The 16,558-nt window shown below is 41.5% G+C and overlaps 1 protein-coding gene across 3 annotated transcripts in view; it reads left to right on the top strand.

Moving 5' to 3' along the window:
- The first annotated feature begins 15,809 nt into the window (after positions 1 to 15,809).
- The window catches only part of DUT (deoxyuridine triphosphatase), a 31,799-nt gene continuing 31,050 nt past the window's right edge, over positions 15,810 to 16,558 (top strand). Inside the window, exon 1 of one of the 3 annotated variants that reach the window (XM_060618621.3) lies at positions 15,810 to 15,940. In XM_060618621.3, the coding sequence (XP_060474604.1) occupies positions 15,916 to 15,940 (25 nt within the window). In that variant the 5' untranslated portion in view covers positions 15,810 to 15,915. Of the gene's footprint in view, positions 15,941 to 15,966; positions 16,401 to 16,558 lie in introns of those variants that run through there. The other 2 variants (XM_060618620.3, XR_014137804.1) reach the window with 2 other exon arrangements.

The following is a 16,558-nucleotide window of genomic DNA, read 5'->3' as shown; positions in this document are numbered from 1 at the left end:
TTGAGCTAGGGGGCGCCTGGTTGGCTCAGTCGGTGGAGGGTCCAACTCTTGATTTCAGCTCAGGTCATGATCTCATGGTTCGTGGGATCAAGCTCCATAACAAGCTCTGCAGTGACAGCTCCCAGCCTTCTTGGGATTCTCTCCCTCTTTCTCTGCCCTTCCTCTTCTCTCTCTCTCTCTCTCTGTCTCTCAAAATAAGTAAAAACTTCAAAAAAACCAATCAAGCTACAGTTTACTTGGGACAAGATTCAGCAAAGGTCAGCTTGCAACCAATACTCCAGAGGAAAAAAATCACAGGAGACTCTGAAAGACTTCCACTAACCTGTCCACAATTTGCATCTGGAGATGAGAAAGTGGAGGTAGGCCAGAGTACAGCACTGAGTGGGATCCATTTTGCTGGATACAAAGAGTATTCAGAAAAGACCACCCAGTGAGGCCACCCCAGCACTGGAAGCGGACATAGGTGGAGTGGAGCATCTCACAAATGCCCTGGAAAGGTACCAGAAAGTTATGTGCTTTCCACAGAGGCTGAGCCCAGGAGAAAATCAGCTTTTAGTGCATGTCTCCTAATACAAGGAAGAAAGTTCGCAGGGATGGGCAATTCTGGCCCTGGGTCTCACTGTTCTCAGGCTGTACACTGGCCCTGCAAGATGATATCAAGCAGACCCCTAGTTAAGATTAAATAGGAAGATTGTCACACTGACCAAGAGGTGTGGTGGAGGTCCCCGTGTCAACAAGTCCTGTCACATCTGCTTGTCATCATTGTGGTTTAAAAGAATGAGTGCCCAGAGCACCTGGGTGGCTCAGTCCCTAAAGGATGACTTCAGCTCAGGTCATCATCTTGCAGTTTGTGGGTTCCAGCCCTGCATGGGGCTGTCTGCTGTCATGGCAGAGCCTGCTTCAGATCCTCTGTCCCCCTCTCTCTCTGCCCTTCCCCTGCTCATGCTTTCTTTCAAAAATACATGAACTTAAAAAAAGAAAAAGATTCAGTGCCCCATGGGGCCCTGGCTGACTGGATATTGCCCCCCAGGTCACTAGATATTTCTAATCCTTCCCTCTGCAGAGATTAGGGACACACCGACCTGAGGGTGAGATCTGTCTGAACTCCACAAGGGGAGAAGAGAAATTTCTCTTGGGGTGCGAGTCACTTTAGTGCTACTGCATCCCAGCTGTTGACAGCTCACAACACCCCCATCAATTAGTTGCAGTAATGGCCAAGAAGTCAGACCTTGCTCCAGCCCCAGCAGGTGGCCCACGTACCCTTGTGGAGCCACCAGCTCTCCTGCACCATCAGCCCTGTTCCACTGGTGGAACCCCCTCTCCTCAGCAAGGCATGCCCAGTCTTATGCACCTCTTTGAGGATTTCTGATGTTGAAACAATGATGTCAGCCTTCCTTTTTTGTGCAGAAAAAGTGTTTTCAAAAACACTTGTTTTCAAAAAATTGAGGAAGAAAAGTAGAGAAGTAAAATCAAAAACTCAGTTTCTGGAGTCAGAAGAGTTGAGTCTCAGTTGCCTTACTGAGTAGTGGAGGGATCACTACCTTGCCTCCTGAAGAATCCGTTTTCTCCTACATAACTTGAGGATTAATAATCTACCCTTGAGGGGCTAAATCCGTTAAGCATCTGACTTCAACTCGGGTCATGATCGTGCATTTCAAGAGACTGAGCCCCACTTTGGGCTCTGAGCTGACAGGGCAGAGCCTGCTTCATATCCTCTGTCCCCCTTGCTCTCTGCCCTCACCCCTCGCTCGCTCTCCCTCAAAAATAAATGTTAAAAAAAAACCCCACAAAACTACCCTTGAGGGTTGTTGCAAAGAAATGAAATCATGTGTATTAATAGCGGAGTGCTTCATGGTAACTAAGTGTTAGACATGATTTTCAGAAAAGACAAAAACAGTACAGCTGGCAAACTCAAGTACTGTTTGTGGCTATTATTACTAAAACAAAAAAAGAAACATTGAAAGATAAAAAAGAAATGCATACAAATTTATAAATTTATGGACAGGCAAGAGACTATTGGTACAACTTTGGAATTTTAAAGAATGCTCTTTAAAATTCTAGCCTGGGGGCAACTGGGTGGCTCAGTCAGTTGAGCGTCTGGCTTGGGCTCAGGTCATGATCTCGTGGTTCGTGAGTTTGAGCCCCGCATCGGGCTCTGTGCTGACAGCTCAGATCCTGGAGCCTGTTTCAGATTCTGTGTCTCCCTCTCTCTCTGTCTCTCCCCCACTCACACTTCCTCTCTCTCTCTGTCTCAAAAATAAAGATTAAAAAAATTTTTTTTAATAAATAAAAAATAAAATTCTAGCCTGGTAAATTTTTAAATTCCAGTGAAATACATCAGTTTCCAGTAAAATTTATATTTTTTACTAAAATTAACAGAAGAAGACATAAAATACCTGACAAAACCTAATAATTCAGAATAAAACACAAAGATTGTCAAATAATTAGCTGCAGAAAGGTATCAACCCAAAGAATTTTTTTCCAGGTGACACCTTTTAAACTTTCAAAGGAGAGATAATTACAATTCTATTTAAGCTACTTCTGAATGGAGCAAGATAAAACTCTTTCCCTTCTTCAGTTATTCTGGGAAACTACCATAACAATATCAAAAGACAACAGACCATGAAAACTGGAAAGGACAAATAACTTCCTTGTATGAATAAACACAGAAAAATCCCAAATAAAATATTAACAACTCAATTTTATCAATACATTGAGGTAATAATTTGTCATAATCAGGGATACAGATTTATCTTTTTAGAAAATAGGTTAAACTACTTAATCACACCTAGTGAGCATTAGGTACCTATTTATTGGTAATTTGAATATTTATTTGTTATTGCATAGAATACCTCTAGAGGAATGCTCAGGTAACCAGTAGGGGTTGACTCTAAAGAGGAAAACAAGATGAATGAAGGACAGGTATGTGAGAGAGAAATCTAATTTTTACCGTGTCAATAATGACTACTCAAAAAGAGTATTTTTTAAATAATGTAAAAATGAAACCCATAATGTATGGAATTGTTGAACCACTATCCTGCACACCTGAAACTAATATAATACTATATGTTAATTATACTGGAATTAAAAATTTTCTAAATGACATCCATAAATAACTAAACTACTTGCCTTCCAGGTTGTATTTAATTATTAAATTAATTAAATACAACCTCAAGTTGAAGTGACATATATCGTGAGGGCCATATGTAATAAGCTTTAAAAAGTTTTATGAAACACTCGGGCACCTCAGTGCCTCAGTTGGTTAAGCATCCAACTGTCTTCATTTTGGCTTAGGTCATGATCTCATGGGTTCATGAGATCAAATCCCGGGTCGAGCTCTGTGCTGACAGCACGGAGGCTGCTAGGGATTCTCTCTCTCAAAATAAATAAATAAATAAACATTTTAAAAAAGTTTTATAAAGTTATGAAAAATGTAAGATATTGTACCATCATTATATTGTGCTGCACTTATCTATAAAATAAGTAAGCAAAAAAAAAATCACTGTAAAAACACTTTGACTCCACCTCATATCCACTAAGTTTAGTTTAGTTTAGCTTTTTTTATTTTTAACATGAGATCTTTTTATTTATTTTTTTTTTTATTTAAAAAAAAATTTTTTTTAACGTTTTATTTATTTTTGAGACAGAGAGAGACAGAGCATGAACGGGGGAGGGGCAGAGAGAGAGGGAGACACAGAATCGGAAGCAGGCTCCAGGCTCTGAGCCATCAGCCCAGAGCCCGACGCGGGGCTCAAACTCACGGACCGCGAGATCGTGACCTGAGCCAAAGTCGGCCGCTTAACCGACTGAGCCACCCAGGCGCCCCGAGATCTTTTTTTTAAACTTATGATTCTCTCCTGGGTATGATGACTGATAGAGAAATGTTGGCTTGGACTTCCCACAACAGCCCTGCACGTTTTATTTGCTGATTCTCAGGAATGGACAAGCATAATCTTAATAAATTCTTGGGTTTTATTTCCGGGCCTGCATAAACCTCAGAATTGATATTGTCCATACATAGTAGGGTGAGGTAATTATCATAATGTGATTAAGTTTGTGTGAACCCATGCATGGCAAGTGCAGTATGCTCTTTTACCTTTTTAAACACAAAATCCAAATAGGATGCTGTATTAATTTTCTATTCCTCCATAATAAATTATTGTAAAGTTATCAGCTTAAAACAATATCCATTTATTATCTCACAGTTTCCATGGGTCGAGAGTACAGACATCACTTAACTGAGTTTTCTGCTCAGGGTTTCACAATACTGCAGTCAAGGCATTGGCTGGGGCTGTGGTCTCATCTGAGGTTCAAGGTGCTTCCAGTTCACGTGGTTGCTAACTAACTAAATTAATTTCCTTGCAACTATAGAAATCATGGCAGCTAGCTTTTTCAAGGCCAGCAGGGGAGAAAACCTCTTCACTCTAGACCCTTTCTTAAAGGCTTCACCTGATTAAGCCAGACCCACCAGGGTCGATCTCTCTTTTGATTACATTAAAGCTAGCTAATTAGAAACTTTAATTACATATCCAAAATCCCTTTACTTTTGCCAAACATAGAAGGTAACCTAGTCATTGGAGTGCCATCCTATCATACTCATAGGTCTTGCCCAAGCTGAAGAGAAGCAAATTACACAGGGTGACCATGAAGGGGCCATCTTAGAATTCTGTCACAAATGGTATCTCACACTTCTGAAGATCATATATCAGCCACTAAGAGACAAGTTAGGACTTAGATAATAAGTTACAAACACCCTGAGAAGTATCCAAACAAAAACCCACTATATACACATAATTAATTATGCCCATTTTCCAGGAAATCTAGAGCCACAAAAATAAATTAAAACTGAAAAAGACTTCAGAGATCCTCTAGTACTAAATCAAGGTTCTCAGACAGTATATGCATATACAGTTCTGATTACATGGTTTTTCAGTCAGTGTTTTCCAACACGTTAAGTGGGCAGAAACTAACAATGAATGACAGCAAGGGTAATGCAGAAGAAAACAAGAAACACTTTGAAAAAGAAATCCACACCTCAAAAACATGGCAGTCTGAGGTCATTAAGTGTAGCAAACACAGACTCTACATCCCTCATCAGAGCCAGAGGACATCATCATTGTGAGAGGACAGCCTTCCGGCAGAAACGTTCAGTTCTCTTCCAGGTACTCTGGTTAAGAAAGCAAGAATGGTGCAGTTCATCCTCAGAACAATTCTCCTTCACATAGGTGACGTCAAAGGACAGCTAAGCTTCAGTTATCTGGAAAATTGACTTACATGGAATGACTCTGCAGCAAAGCAGAGTATATTTTCAGGTTGGACAGTTCAAGATGAGGGATATGGAAGGGGAACTCAGAGTGTGAGAGCAGGCTCCATGTTATGAATGTTGCGGCTTCAGAGAAGGCGAGAGCAATGGCATTGGAAGCAAAGAGCCTTTGCTTGCTTTCTTAGCCTGGATGACCTCTCAGCAGAGGGCTGTTTGGGCCCAAAGCTAAACACTTGACTTACTGGGGAAAGACATGCCAACCTGTGCACTCAGCTGCAGAGCCTTGGGGGCCAAAGCATGGGCCTCCGTTCCAATGCACCTATGTCCCCAAAGCTGGTGGTTGTCCTGAGCTTCTGAATGCAGTTTGTCTGCTCTTCGGGATGCCCAAGAGATCAGCAAAAGGAGTTATTTCACATATGGACTTTCTACTTCCAAAGCAATTATGTACTTAAATTTTCTAATTTTCCTTGTACTTCTCCCAACAAAGGAGAGGTAGAAATATTCTCAGGGAAGGTAGGAAGTTCAGAGAAGAAAGCAAGAACAGCTCTTGAGTGGTGTTAAACTATGCAGCCACTAATGCAATCAGCACATTGGAGAGGTATGAACACCAGTTCTATGATTTCCTAATGCTCGCAGGTACATTCACAAAACGAATTCGCTTTTGAAAAAGTATTACTTGTGAACTTTGGACTTAATGTGTCCAAAACAGAGCTCTTGGCCTCCCTTCCCAAAGCTGCTCATTTAGCATTCTTCCAGATCTCAGTAAATGGCAACCCCATCCTTGCCATGAATCTTGGGGTCATCTTTGACTTCTCTCTCTCACCTCACATCTGACCCAGTTTCAGAATATATCCAGAATCTAGCCACTTCTCACCATCTCGGCTGCGACCTCCCTGATCTGTGCAACCATCATCATTTCTCCCCTGATCACTGAGTAGCCTCCTGAAGGGTCTTCCCGCATCAGGCCTCGATCCTTTTTGTCTCATTCAGCATAGCAGCCCAAATGATCCTATTAAATGAAATACAGTATGTTACTCCCCTTATCAAAATCTTCCAATAGCTTCCCATTTCACTTAGTGGAAAAGCCACCATCCTTACAGAAGCTTACAAGGCCCTGCAACTGCACCCCTCCCCCGCTTCTGTGATCTCATCTCCGACAACTGTAAGACCCAAGTTACTCTGTTCAGACCACAATGGCCATCTTTTTTTTTTTTTAATGTTTATTTATTTATTCTGAGAGAGAGAGAAAGCAGAAGCAAGGGAGGGGCATATAGAGAAGAGAGAATCACAAGCAAGCTCCATGCTGTCAGTGTAGAGCCCAATGACGCATGAAGCATGAGATCACGGCCTGAGCCCAAATCAAGAGTTGGACACTTAACTGACTGAGCCACCCAGGCACCCCAACACACCAGCCATCTGACAGGTGAGTTTACACCTTAGGATCTGAGTGTTTGCTGTGCCCTCTGCCTAGAATGCCCTTCTCTAGGATGTCACTTCCTTTAAGTTTGGTTAAAGGCCCCCTGCCCCTCAACTCCACACCTGGCAGATAGTATATTCTCGTGGGGGCCTTTCCTGGCCACTCTCTATAAATCACAAACCTACATTCCACATCTCACCCTCCTGCTTTGCTCTTCTCCTTAATACTCAGAACTGTTTATTTCAATCACTTCTATTTATTCGGACTTATTTTTGTCTGTTCTGTTTCCTCCTATGTCCCCAACGTCTAGACCAGTGCCTGGCACACGAAATATATTCAACAAATATTTGTTGAAAGGATGAATGAATGCAGGGCACTGAGGGGAATAGGAAGTATAAATCCCAAGTTCCTTTGGGGTCTGGTTTCTGACTAACTGTGGAGCCTCACCCCACCAGCTCAGCCTCCATCCCACACCAGCTGTGACTCACATTTAACACACACGTCTGTGTCTCTGAACACGTGGGTCCTCCTGCCTGGGATTTCTGACTTTTTTTTGTTTATCCCACTGTTATTCTCATTCTTATTTCTTTTACTACCAATGAGGTCATTACTAGACAGTTTCTCCTGAGTCTATTGGCCATCTGGTATTTCTTCTTTTGTCAATTCAACAAAAATGTCCTGAAGATATGAAGACACATTGTCCTAAGCTCTTCAAATATAAGACAGCCGTGTTCCCCGTGCTCAAGAAGTTTATGGTTTTGATAGACAAACAAATACACAAAATAATTATGGATTATGAAAAATACCATGAAGAAATAAAGAGGAAACTGTAACAGAGAATAATGGAAACTTAGGGTGTACTTAGAGTGGTCAGTGAGGGGATCTACGAAAAATTATTTAAGGAAGAGAAGTTGCTGACAATGTTTAATGTTACCTGAACTCTATGCTCCTGGAAAACAATGATGGTTAAGAAATATCCCCAAACATCCCTCTCCCTCAAATCGCCCACCCTTTTGTGTTCTAGAAAATGGCAAACTGCAATGAACCACCATTCCCCACAGGTTTAGATAAGACTTGCTGTCCACTCTTTCTCATAATTCTCTCAAGACTTATGGATGTGACTGCTGTATTTACCTGTGACAAGAGCAAACCTAAACCGTTCCCCTTTTCCCTACATCAGCTGACAAAGTCAGCCATAGACTCTGTTCCTTGTCTCATGAATAATTAGCTGATGTTAGAATTGTTTGTCCCTCTAAAACTAGCTAGACACAGGAATAAATATTTCCTTTTCCACTATTTCTACTCCCTATAAAGATCTAAGGCAAAACTACTGTTCTAGGATATAGTGTAGTAGGCTAATGATGCCCCATAAAAGAGATGTAGGTCTTAATTGCTAAAATCTATAAAAGTTACCTTTTATGAAAAAGGGGTGTTTGCAGATGTGATTAAGGAGCCTGAGATGGGACAATTATCCCAGATTATCTGGGTCAACCCTGTGTATAATCACAAATATTCCTGTAAGAGGGAAATGGGAGACGTGACCATAGACAAAAGGTGGCCGTGTGATGGAAGCAGAGAGGAGCAGAGTCAGAGAGAAGATGCTACACCGCTGGTTGTGAAGACAGAAGAAGGGACCATGAGCCAAGGAATTCAGCCCTAGATGTGGGAAAAAGCAAGGAAACAGATTCTCCCCTAGACTCTCCAGAGTACAGCCCTTTTTAGCCAATAAGACTCATTTTGGACTTCTGACCTCCAAAACTATAAGAGTAATAACTTTCTATCATTTTAAGCCACTAATTTTGTGGTAATTTGTTACAGCAACCATAAGAAACTAATATGCACTCTAATCTTTAGATCTGTGGTGTTTCCTATTGCAATAGACTGAATAAAATCCATCTCCTTACTCAATTTTTGTCTTGGATTGTGTGAACTACCTGAAAAGCAGGGAACAGAACAATCTAGGCAGAGTGAATAATAGGGACAAAGGTCCTCAGGCAAAAGAGAAATCAGTATGCTCTAGAACCAAGGAGATGAGTATAACTGGCCTTGCGCCATGGGAAGGAATTTGGATTTTATATTTGTGATGGGAAAACTTCAGAAGATTTTGAGGCATAAAAGGTGGAAGTGGAGACATCTCTCGGTAGTCCTGGTAAGAGATATTGGTGGCCCCAGAATGTGAAGAGAATTTAGACATAGGACTGGATAAAACAGAGTCTGTCTCTGTAAGAGTTGTAATGGGAAACAGAGCATTCAAATCAGGATAATTTAAGGAGAGTTTACTAAAGGTGCTATTTATAAAGGTGAGGGCCAAGATGTGGGAAATCAAAACCACAGAGGAGAAAGTAGTGCCCTGAAGTAGAAGGCGTGAAGGGAAAGGGGAGCATGTAGCTTCTAGAGCCTAGAAGAAAGGGCAACCTTGGCAAGAGCAGGGGTCTTCAGTGGAGGGACACAGCCATCAAGAGAGGACCCAGAACTTACCCTCCCCTACCCCACTGACCTCCTGCTGGAGCTCTGTATTGTCAAACCCCAAGGCAAGCCAGAGGACAAGAGAGCTCATTGGTGAGGTCCAAACAGGTCAGCCTCCTGGGACAGAGAGCAGAGAGGGATGGAAAGGGGGTCTGGGGGTTGGGGGAATATAAGGAAGATATGTAGTGAAAACATTCAGATTAGTTCCAATTTATTAAAAGAAAATGTGGAGACTCGAATTTTCTGCATTATTTCCTTAATAGTCCGTTTCACTTAGCCCAGGCCAATAGATGCCCAAAGAATGCTCTTATACCTTCCTGACTTTTCTTTGAACATTTACAACTGCACTTTTGTCCTAAAGGCAATCAGGAATGACAGTGATTAAAACGCTTATAAGGACTGATAATGCTTTCTTCAAAGTTCAGCAACAAACCTCTCTTGATACAGGTGTAAAATTTGATGAAATGTTGCTACATGAAAACTGGATAATATCCACTACCGACTGAAGAGAATTGAGTTTGTGCAGCCTAGTAAGTAAAGGTTGTTTCAGAGCAGCAGAATATTGAATCACAATCAACTGAAACCTTAGCAAGCCTAATTCATACATCTCTCTGCATGGATACCCATATTTTACCATTGTTTCTCTTTTTTTGTTATTATTCTGGAAGATAATTCAATTTGCATTGCACATTTCCTCACAGAAATTTTGAGTCTTATGAATATAAAAATCATGGACTTGGCCCAATTTTATTTTAATCAGTTTTTCTGTTTCCTAATTCAGGATTAACTTCCCAGGATATATGCAGAGATTTAGTAGCAAGAGCAACAGTGTGCACATTAAAATATGGAGAATTTCAGCAGCAATTTGAGTTATGGTAATTACTGGGTTTGTTTACACAGACATAGATGAAAAGCATAACCTTTTTGTTCCTGTCTTTTTTTTTTAATTTGGAAAAACTGTGTGCTACCAACAGAAAAATCATACAACGGTTGTTTAATGTCGTGGAGGAAATCAGGTGCAACCAACGAGACCTGAGAAATAGAGAGATCAAAACTGTCTGAGGTAGTGTTTTAACTAGGCATCCTTTCCCCTGGAGCTACCCTCGATGATATAATAAACTCTCATGCTCATGTTCTGCTCGGAATGATTGTCATATATTCACTTGCCCCAAACCAACCAACCAGTGGGTTTCCACTCACACTGAAACTGTCCAGTGTGGCCCTAACATCATCTTCTTTTTCCACATTCATTCTCCATACCTGCTCCCTGGACCCATTTGTTTCATCCAGGAAACGGACCTGACCGAGATGGGGCCCATGTTGGGGAAGAGGAGCAGAAGGAAGTAGATGGTCCCCAACAGATGGAGCCAAGAGGAAAGGCACCTGTGCTCTCAGGGAAGGTGAGAAAATAAGCCCATCCCTGGGAACACTTAGGAACAGACCTGGCCTGCTTTTGTGAGTCTTATTGATCCCAGATCTAGAAGCTTCCCCAAGAGACGCATGCTTTTGTGACTACCAGTTTGTGCTGTTAAAGGCAGCAGGCAGACAGACCTTCACATGTCTTAGAATGGTTAAAAAGGTGTAAAATTGGGGCACCTGGGTGGCTCCATTGGTTGAGAGTCTGACTCTTGATTTTGGTTTAGGTCATGATTCCAGGGTAGTGGGATCAAGCCCTACTTGTGGAGCCTGCTTAAGATTCTCTCTCTCCCTCTGCATCGACCCCAGCAGATTCTCTAGAAATAAATTCCCTAAAGCAATGGTCCTTAACCAGAGGTGGCCAATAAGAATCACCCTGGAGATTTTGAGTAGTCAGTTTGCAGTAGGGTTTGGACATGGGCATTTGACCGAGCTTTCTAGGTGATTTTCATGTGTATCCTGGCTCTCAAGCTACCTGTTTTTATTTTCTTTACTTCCTAAAAACTCAGTGATGCTTTTAAAAGGAAATAAAATGTCCTTCTATGGGCTGTAAATACAGAAATTTCACCTCCTGGTACTCCTACACACTGGCATAATTCAGAGTCAGCTTTTCATGGTGATCATGTTAACAGATTGGGTATTCAGTGTATTCATGAAAACTGCAGTTCTGGGTTTGTATGTTAACTATTCCGATCCCCTTGAATTTTGTAGTACCATGTGGCAGTCATTTGTGAATTAGTCCAAAGTAGTTTCTAGTAATAAATGCTTATCTTGTTAACGATTTGCTTCCTCCTTACCTGCTTTATTTAACTGCCACTCAACATAATGTCGAGCTCCTGAGCTACTTCTATTCTTACGATCCATGTGCTGCTCTTATGAAATTGAAAGCCTACATATATTTGATTTTTGTGTTCTTCTTAAGAGCCTGGCAGAAACATTCTTGTGAATTCGCAAGTTATATGCTAGTCTAGTGTTTTCAAATTGGGCTATAGATACTCCTAAGGGAACACAAGGTATTCTAGGAGGTATTGTGCTATTCTGGAGGCTGATGGTATTCTGGACCAAAGGACAAACTTTCAGATAGTCAACAAACATATGTACTTTTTACTGAAATTTATTTACCTGTATACGAGTTCTTCTTTCCTATCTCCCTTATTTCAATTGCCCTTCCCCAAAGGATAGGTATACATCACACCTATCCTCAGCATTACTCTGGTGTTTTGCCCATGGTGTAAAAAACTCTGGGCTTGAAACAAAGAACTTCTATCTTTTGGTACCAGAACCCAAAGTGTGGCTTCTGCCTTTTCTTGGCTCACACATATTTCTGGTAAAGGTGAACCGTGGCATGGTAAATGAAGTATTTTTGCCCACGGTGGAATGTTCTGAATTCAGATAAGCAGAGCTATGCGGTTATGGGGAATTATGATAATTTTCTTTTAATATTCCCACATCTTCCATTCCTGAATGATTGTCATAGAACCCTAAGGAAGTGTTCAAGAGTTTTGTCAGTTCAAACTGACAAAAACTGAAAAAGTCCACCGAAAGTTTGGGCAAAAGGACAGTGATCCCAGATGGAGATCAGAGATGCAGAAGGAAAAGCAAAGAAAGTGATAAAAGTCTGGGTAAACATTTTTAAAAATAATTCTAAAAAGTAGTGATACTAATAATGTTTATTGAGATTCAAAGAAAAGATACACCTAAAATACTAGATAATAATTTTATATATGTTGAAAGAATGAGTGATGAAATTAAAGCATTCGAAGATCCTTGTGTTATCCAGAAGAAAGACAATAACTTTGTTTCAGATTTTAGACACCGATGAATTAAGCATGCATGTTTTATCTAAAATTATAAGTCAGAGAGCGAAATCTCTAAATAACTAAAGGGAAATGTGAAATAGTAACATAATTAAATTAATTAAAATAAAATTAGTAATAATACAATTTGAAAAAGAAACAGAACATCTGAAAAGAACCCAAATTAAGATAGATTCAAGTCCATCATGGAGCTTATATGTTAGAGGAGAAAACATACAACATACAGGTGAAATGAATAAATATGTTATATCACATAGTAGTACATGCTGTGAAGAAAAACCAAATAGGGTAAAGCACTACATGTTACCCTAGGAGGAAACTATTTTTAGATAAGGGAAGATCTGACAGAGAAAAAGGAAGCAGGACTCCAAGGCTTTTTATCTTGAACAGGAAGAGAGGTTGAGAAGAGGCAGCCAGTGATGTTAGAAAAACCCAGAGTATGACCTGGTGTCTCAACCAGAAGGGCGTGAACAACTGTGAAGCTAAGAATGCCTGGTTAATTTACTACACACATCTTTCCCAGACCTGGGGAACATAGTCAGTAGCAGGCTTAGCATCAAGAAGAGTTCACCACAGTCTCAGTAGGCACATGTAAACCTACAGAGCACGGTGGCTAAGTGCAGGGACTCTAAAGTCAGATGACCTCGAGTTGAATCTTGGTTCCATCTCTTTCTACTTGTGAGCTGTGTGATCATAGGCAAATCCTTTGTGATTTGGTTTCCTCACCTGTAATATGGGTATAATAACACTTGTTTCCTCTGGTTGTCCTGATTAAATGAGTTAGTATTCATAAAACACTTAAAATATACTTGGCATAAAGTAACCATCACATTAAGTCCTTGTTAAAAATAGAAAAATCTTAATGGTCAAGATAGGAAGGACAACATGGCTTATAAAGTACCGACTTACATTCTCAACAGGTTCAAGTTGGCACTGGACGTATGTAATTGAATTAATCAGCATGACTGATAGGATAATTATATTGTGATTAAAAAAACAGCAGGGAATACACTATGGTTGGAACATGTCTAGTTCTTTGCTGTAGTGTATGGAATTAAAGATGTATTTTCATATCAAGTTCTATTTCAATTGTCCTAAGGAATGTCCTATGATATGCTTATTGGTTCGGAGCCCTAACCTTTTGCAGTTGGATTATACCCCTTTCTCTTTCTAATCTAAAATGTCCTCAGATGCAAAGTGAAAATAATAAACATTTTATCCACATTAACAGAAGAAATAGAATCCTTTCCTGGGACTAGGGATTACAAAGAGCCAAACAAGTCACTTTTGTATAAAACGCTGAAGTAGATGCTTTGAAGGTTTCATACAAATTAATAACTCTTATTAAAGTGAAAGATAAAATGCATATCACAAGGCAATTACACAATGGCTGTATATGGCTAATCAATGATAAGGTAATATTGTAAGAGATAAGACAAGGCAGAGCTCACTGCTGGTTGTAAGTTTCATAAGTGAAGTGAGACTTTTATTTGAGTCTGGGTAAAGGGAGTCATTACAGTTATTACATTTTAGGATATGCAAGGACTGAATCTCTAATGTGAACTTCCTTAGGAAATTACTAGAGAAAGGGCTTCAGCAAAATAAAGGAGTAAACTAAAAGGAAGATACTAGATTCCTAAAACCAAGTCTCCAATATAAGAAAAGGGCAAAGGGAAGTGTCAGGATGACAGCTATTCAGCAGGACTAGAGAGTCACATGCACATTTTGGAGCAAGAGAATGGAGAGGTGAGGGAGGGGGAAATTGAAACGGATAGGTGATTTGATGTGTTTCAGTGTTTCATTTGATATGATAGATGTAAGGTACTAGATCCCCTGGAGCATTTGGAAAAAAGCAATAGGTGAATCAAAAACACCACCACCAAAGACAAATGGAAGAACAACATATTTATTAACTTGAGGGGGACATGTGTAAAAAAAAAAATAATATCACATTACTCATCTCAACAGTGAATGATATTTACACAGTCATGATAAATACTACTGACTTATCCAAATATTGCTACAGAACTATTTGCAGAATGGGGTGGAAAGAGGAGTAAAAGACTTAATCCTCAACTACCCTAATTTTAAAGATAATTTCTATGCCACTAAAAAAAAATAGCAACATGCGATTTAGAAACAGGGGGTTACATTCCAGAAGAAAGAGCCAAAAAAGTTGGAAGCATTGCCCCTGAGGAGTGAACTTTGGGGGAGTGTTTTGGTGGAGGGGTAGGCCAGTTTTTCATTGCGGGCCTTGAAAAAACATTACATGGAAAAACAAAACAAAACACATTGATTAAAAATTAAAGGGGTAGACAGGAAAATCAAAAGATTTTGAGAAGTGATCCTATACAGGGGCCTGTATAAGATATACAGGGGCTTTAACAAGCAAGAAGATCTCTTTCATTCATACAACAAATATTTATCAAGCACTGTTCTGATCCAAGAACTAAGCTAGGCCCCAGGAATACATTAGTGAATGAAAACATATGTGGTCCCTGTCCTCTGGAGCTTATGTCTACTAGAACATATAGACAACAAGCAAAAATACATACATACATACATACATACAAAAGACATGAATGAAATACAGATTGTAGTAATAAGTGATGTGACTAGAAAAAATTATTGTGATAGAAAATGGTGGTGAGGGACTTCCCTTAACAGAAATAGCCCTTCTGAGATGAGCTGAGACTGGAAACACATGAAACATTATCTAAGGACGGGTGTGTCTAGACTCCCAGGCAGTAAGTCTGATGGGTCTAGAAACGGTTAGAAAGCCACTGTGGCCAGAAGCACCAGAGGTGAGCAGGATGATGGCTCTAGATGAGGTTAGAGAAGTAGCAGGACCCATATCATGTTGCTATAGATATCGGTTTGGGGAGTCTTTAAGTGGTAGATGTTTAAAGGCAAGAGAAGAGAGTGTAGAGTATAATCCATAACGTCATCTGGAGGAATTCCAACATTTAAATGGAACCAGTAAGAGACTGCAGAGGTGGGGCCAATAAGGAAAGGCACAGCAGGTAAGTCTGGAAACTTCCTCAACAATACCCTAACGTTTCTGTCATTTTTCTAAAACTGACCTATTGTTTGCGTTTATCTTGACAAGGTGCATTTCATTTTAGTTTTCAGATTTTTGCATCAGTTCTGGAAATAACTAGAGATATTTATATCCTAGAAAAGTCAATTTACAATTATCTAGAAAGTTATTTCCTCATCCCCATTGTAAATTATTCCAGGGTAGCCCAGGATCTTCGTTCGAATCCCAGGCACTGGGGTCCCCCCTCTGTGTTTCTGTGGGGTCATATGAAACAGTGCTAGGATTTCAACTGAGTTATCCTTGGGATCATCCTGAGATGCTTGCCCCCGCCCCCTTGAAGGGTAAACAACACGCCATGCACTGTGGGTACTGTAAGGAATGGAACACGCTGCCTGGCCTACGGCCTGGGACGTAGCACTGAGCTCAGCGACCGTCATCTGCATGGTGGTGCGGTTCCGTTACTTTGGGGACCCCTGAGATTAGAACCTGTGGTGCCATGGCCGCGGGGGGCGCCGCCCCAGGTAACTCAACTGCGCGCAGGGCCCAGGCTCCGAGCCTCGCGGATAGCCTTGGAAAACAGACACCACAAAAAAGATGAGGGTCCAAGGAGGCAGGCGGAGACCTCGTTCCCGCCTGAGCCCAGAGCCTGCGCCAGCCCAAGGGCGGTCCATGCGCCGCCTCCTTGCGCTCTTCGTCAGACGGCGGCGGCGGTTACTGCTTCCGAGGTCATTTTACCCGGACGTATCTTTAGGGTGCAGACCCGGAGAGCGCCTGCGGGAGCGGGCCAGCCAACCAGCGCCCAAACTTCGGGGCAAATGACTCCCGTCTGCCCTCGCCCGGCTCTCGGCTACCATTTCTTTCCGTGTTTGCTCCGCTCAGTGTTTAAAGACGCGCGCAGCGCAGCGCCGAGAGCAGAGGCCGCGGGGCCGCCCCGGCCGCTGTCCAGCACTCGCAGCCTGAGTCGGGGCTGCCGCGGCGCCAGTAATGTCGGGGCCCAGACTGACAGGACACCCCTTGCAGGGAGTGGGGAGGCTGGGAGCCCGGCCGCCCCTCCCCAGGGCCGCCCAGGTTGGGGGAGGAGGAGGAGGAGGAGCAGGAGGAGGAGGGAGATGAGGAGACCAGCGGGCGGGCCCCGAGCA

The sequence above is a fragment of the Panthera onca genome, chromosome B3 (genome assembly GCF_046562875.1).
Source record: "Panthera onca isolate mPanOnc1 chromosome B3, mPanOnc1 haplotype 2, whole genome shotgun sequence".
Classification (NCBI taxonomy): domain Eukaryota; kingdom Metazoa; phylum Chordata; class Mammalia; order Carnivora; family Felidae; genus Panthera; species Panthera onca.
Note: the sequence above shows the minus strand (reverse complement) of the source record. Positions and strands in the feature narration are given on the sequence as shown.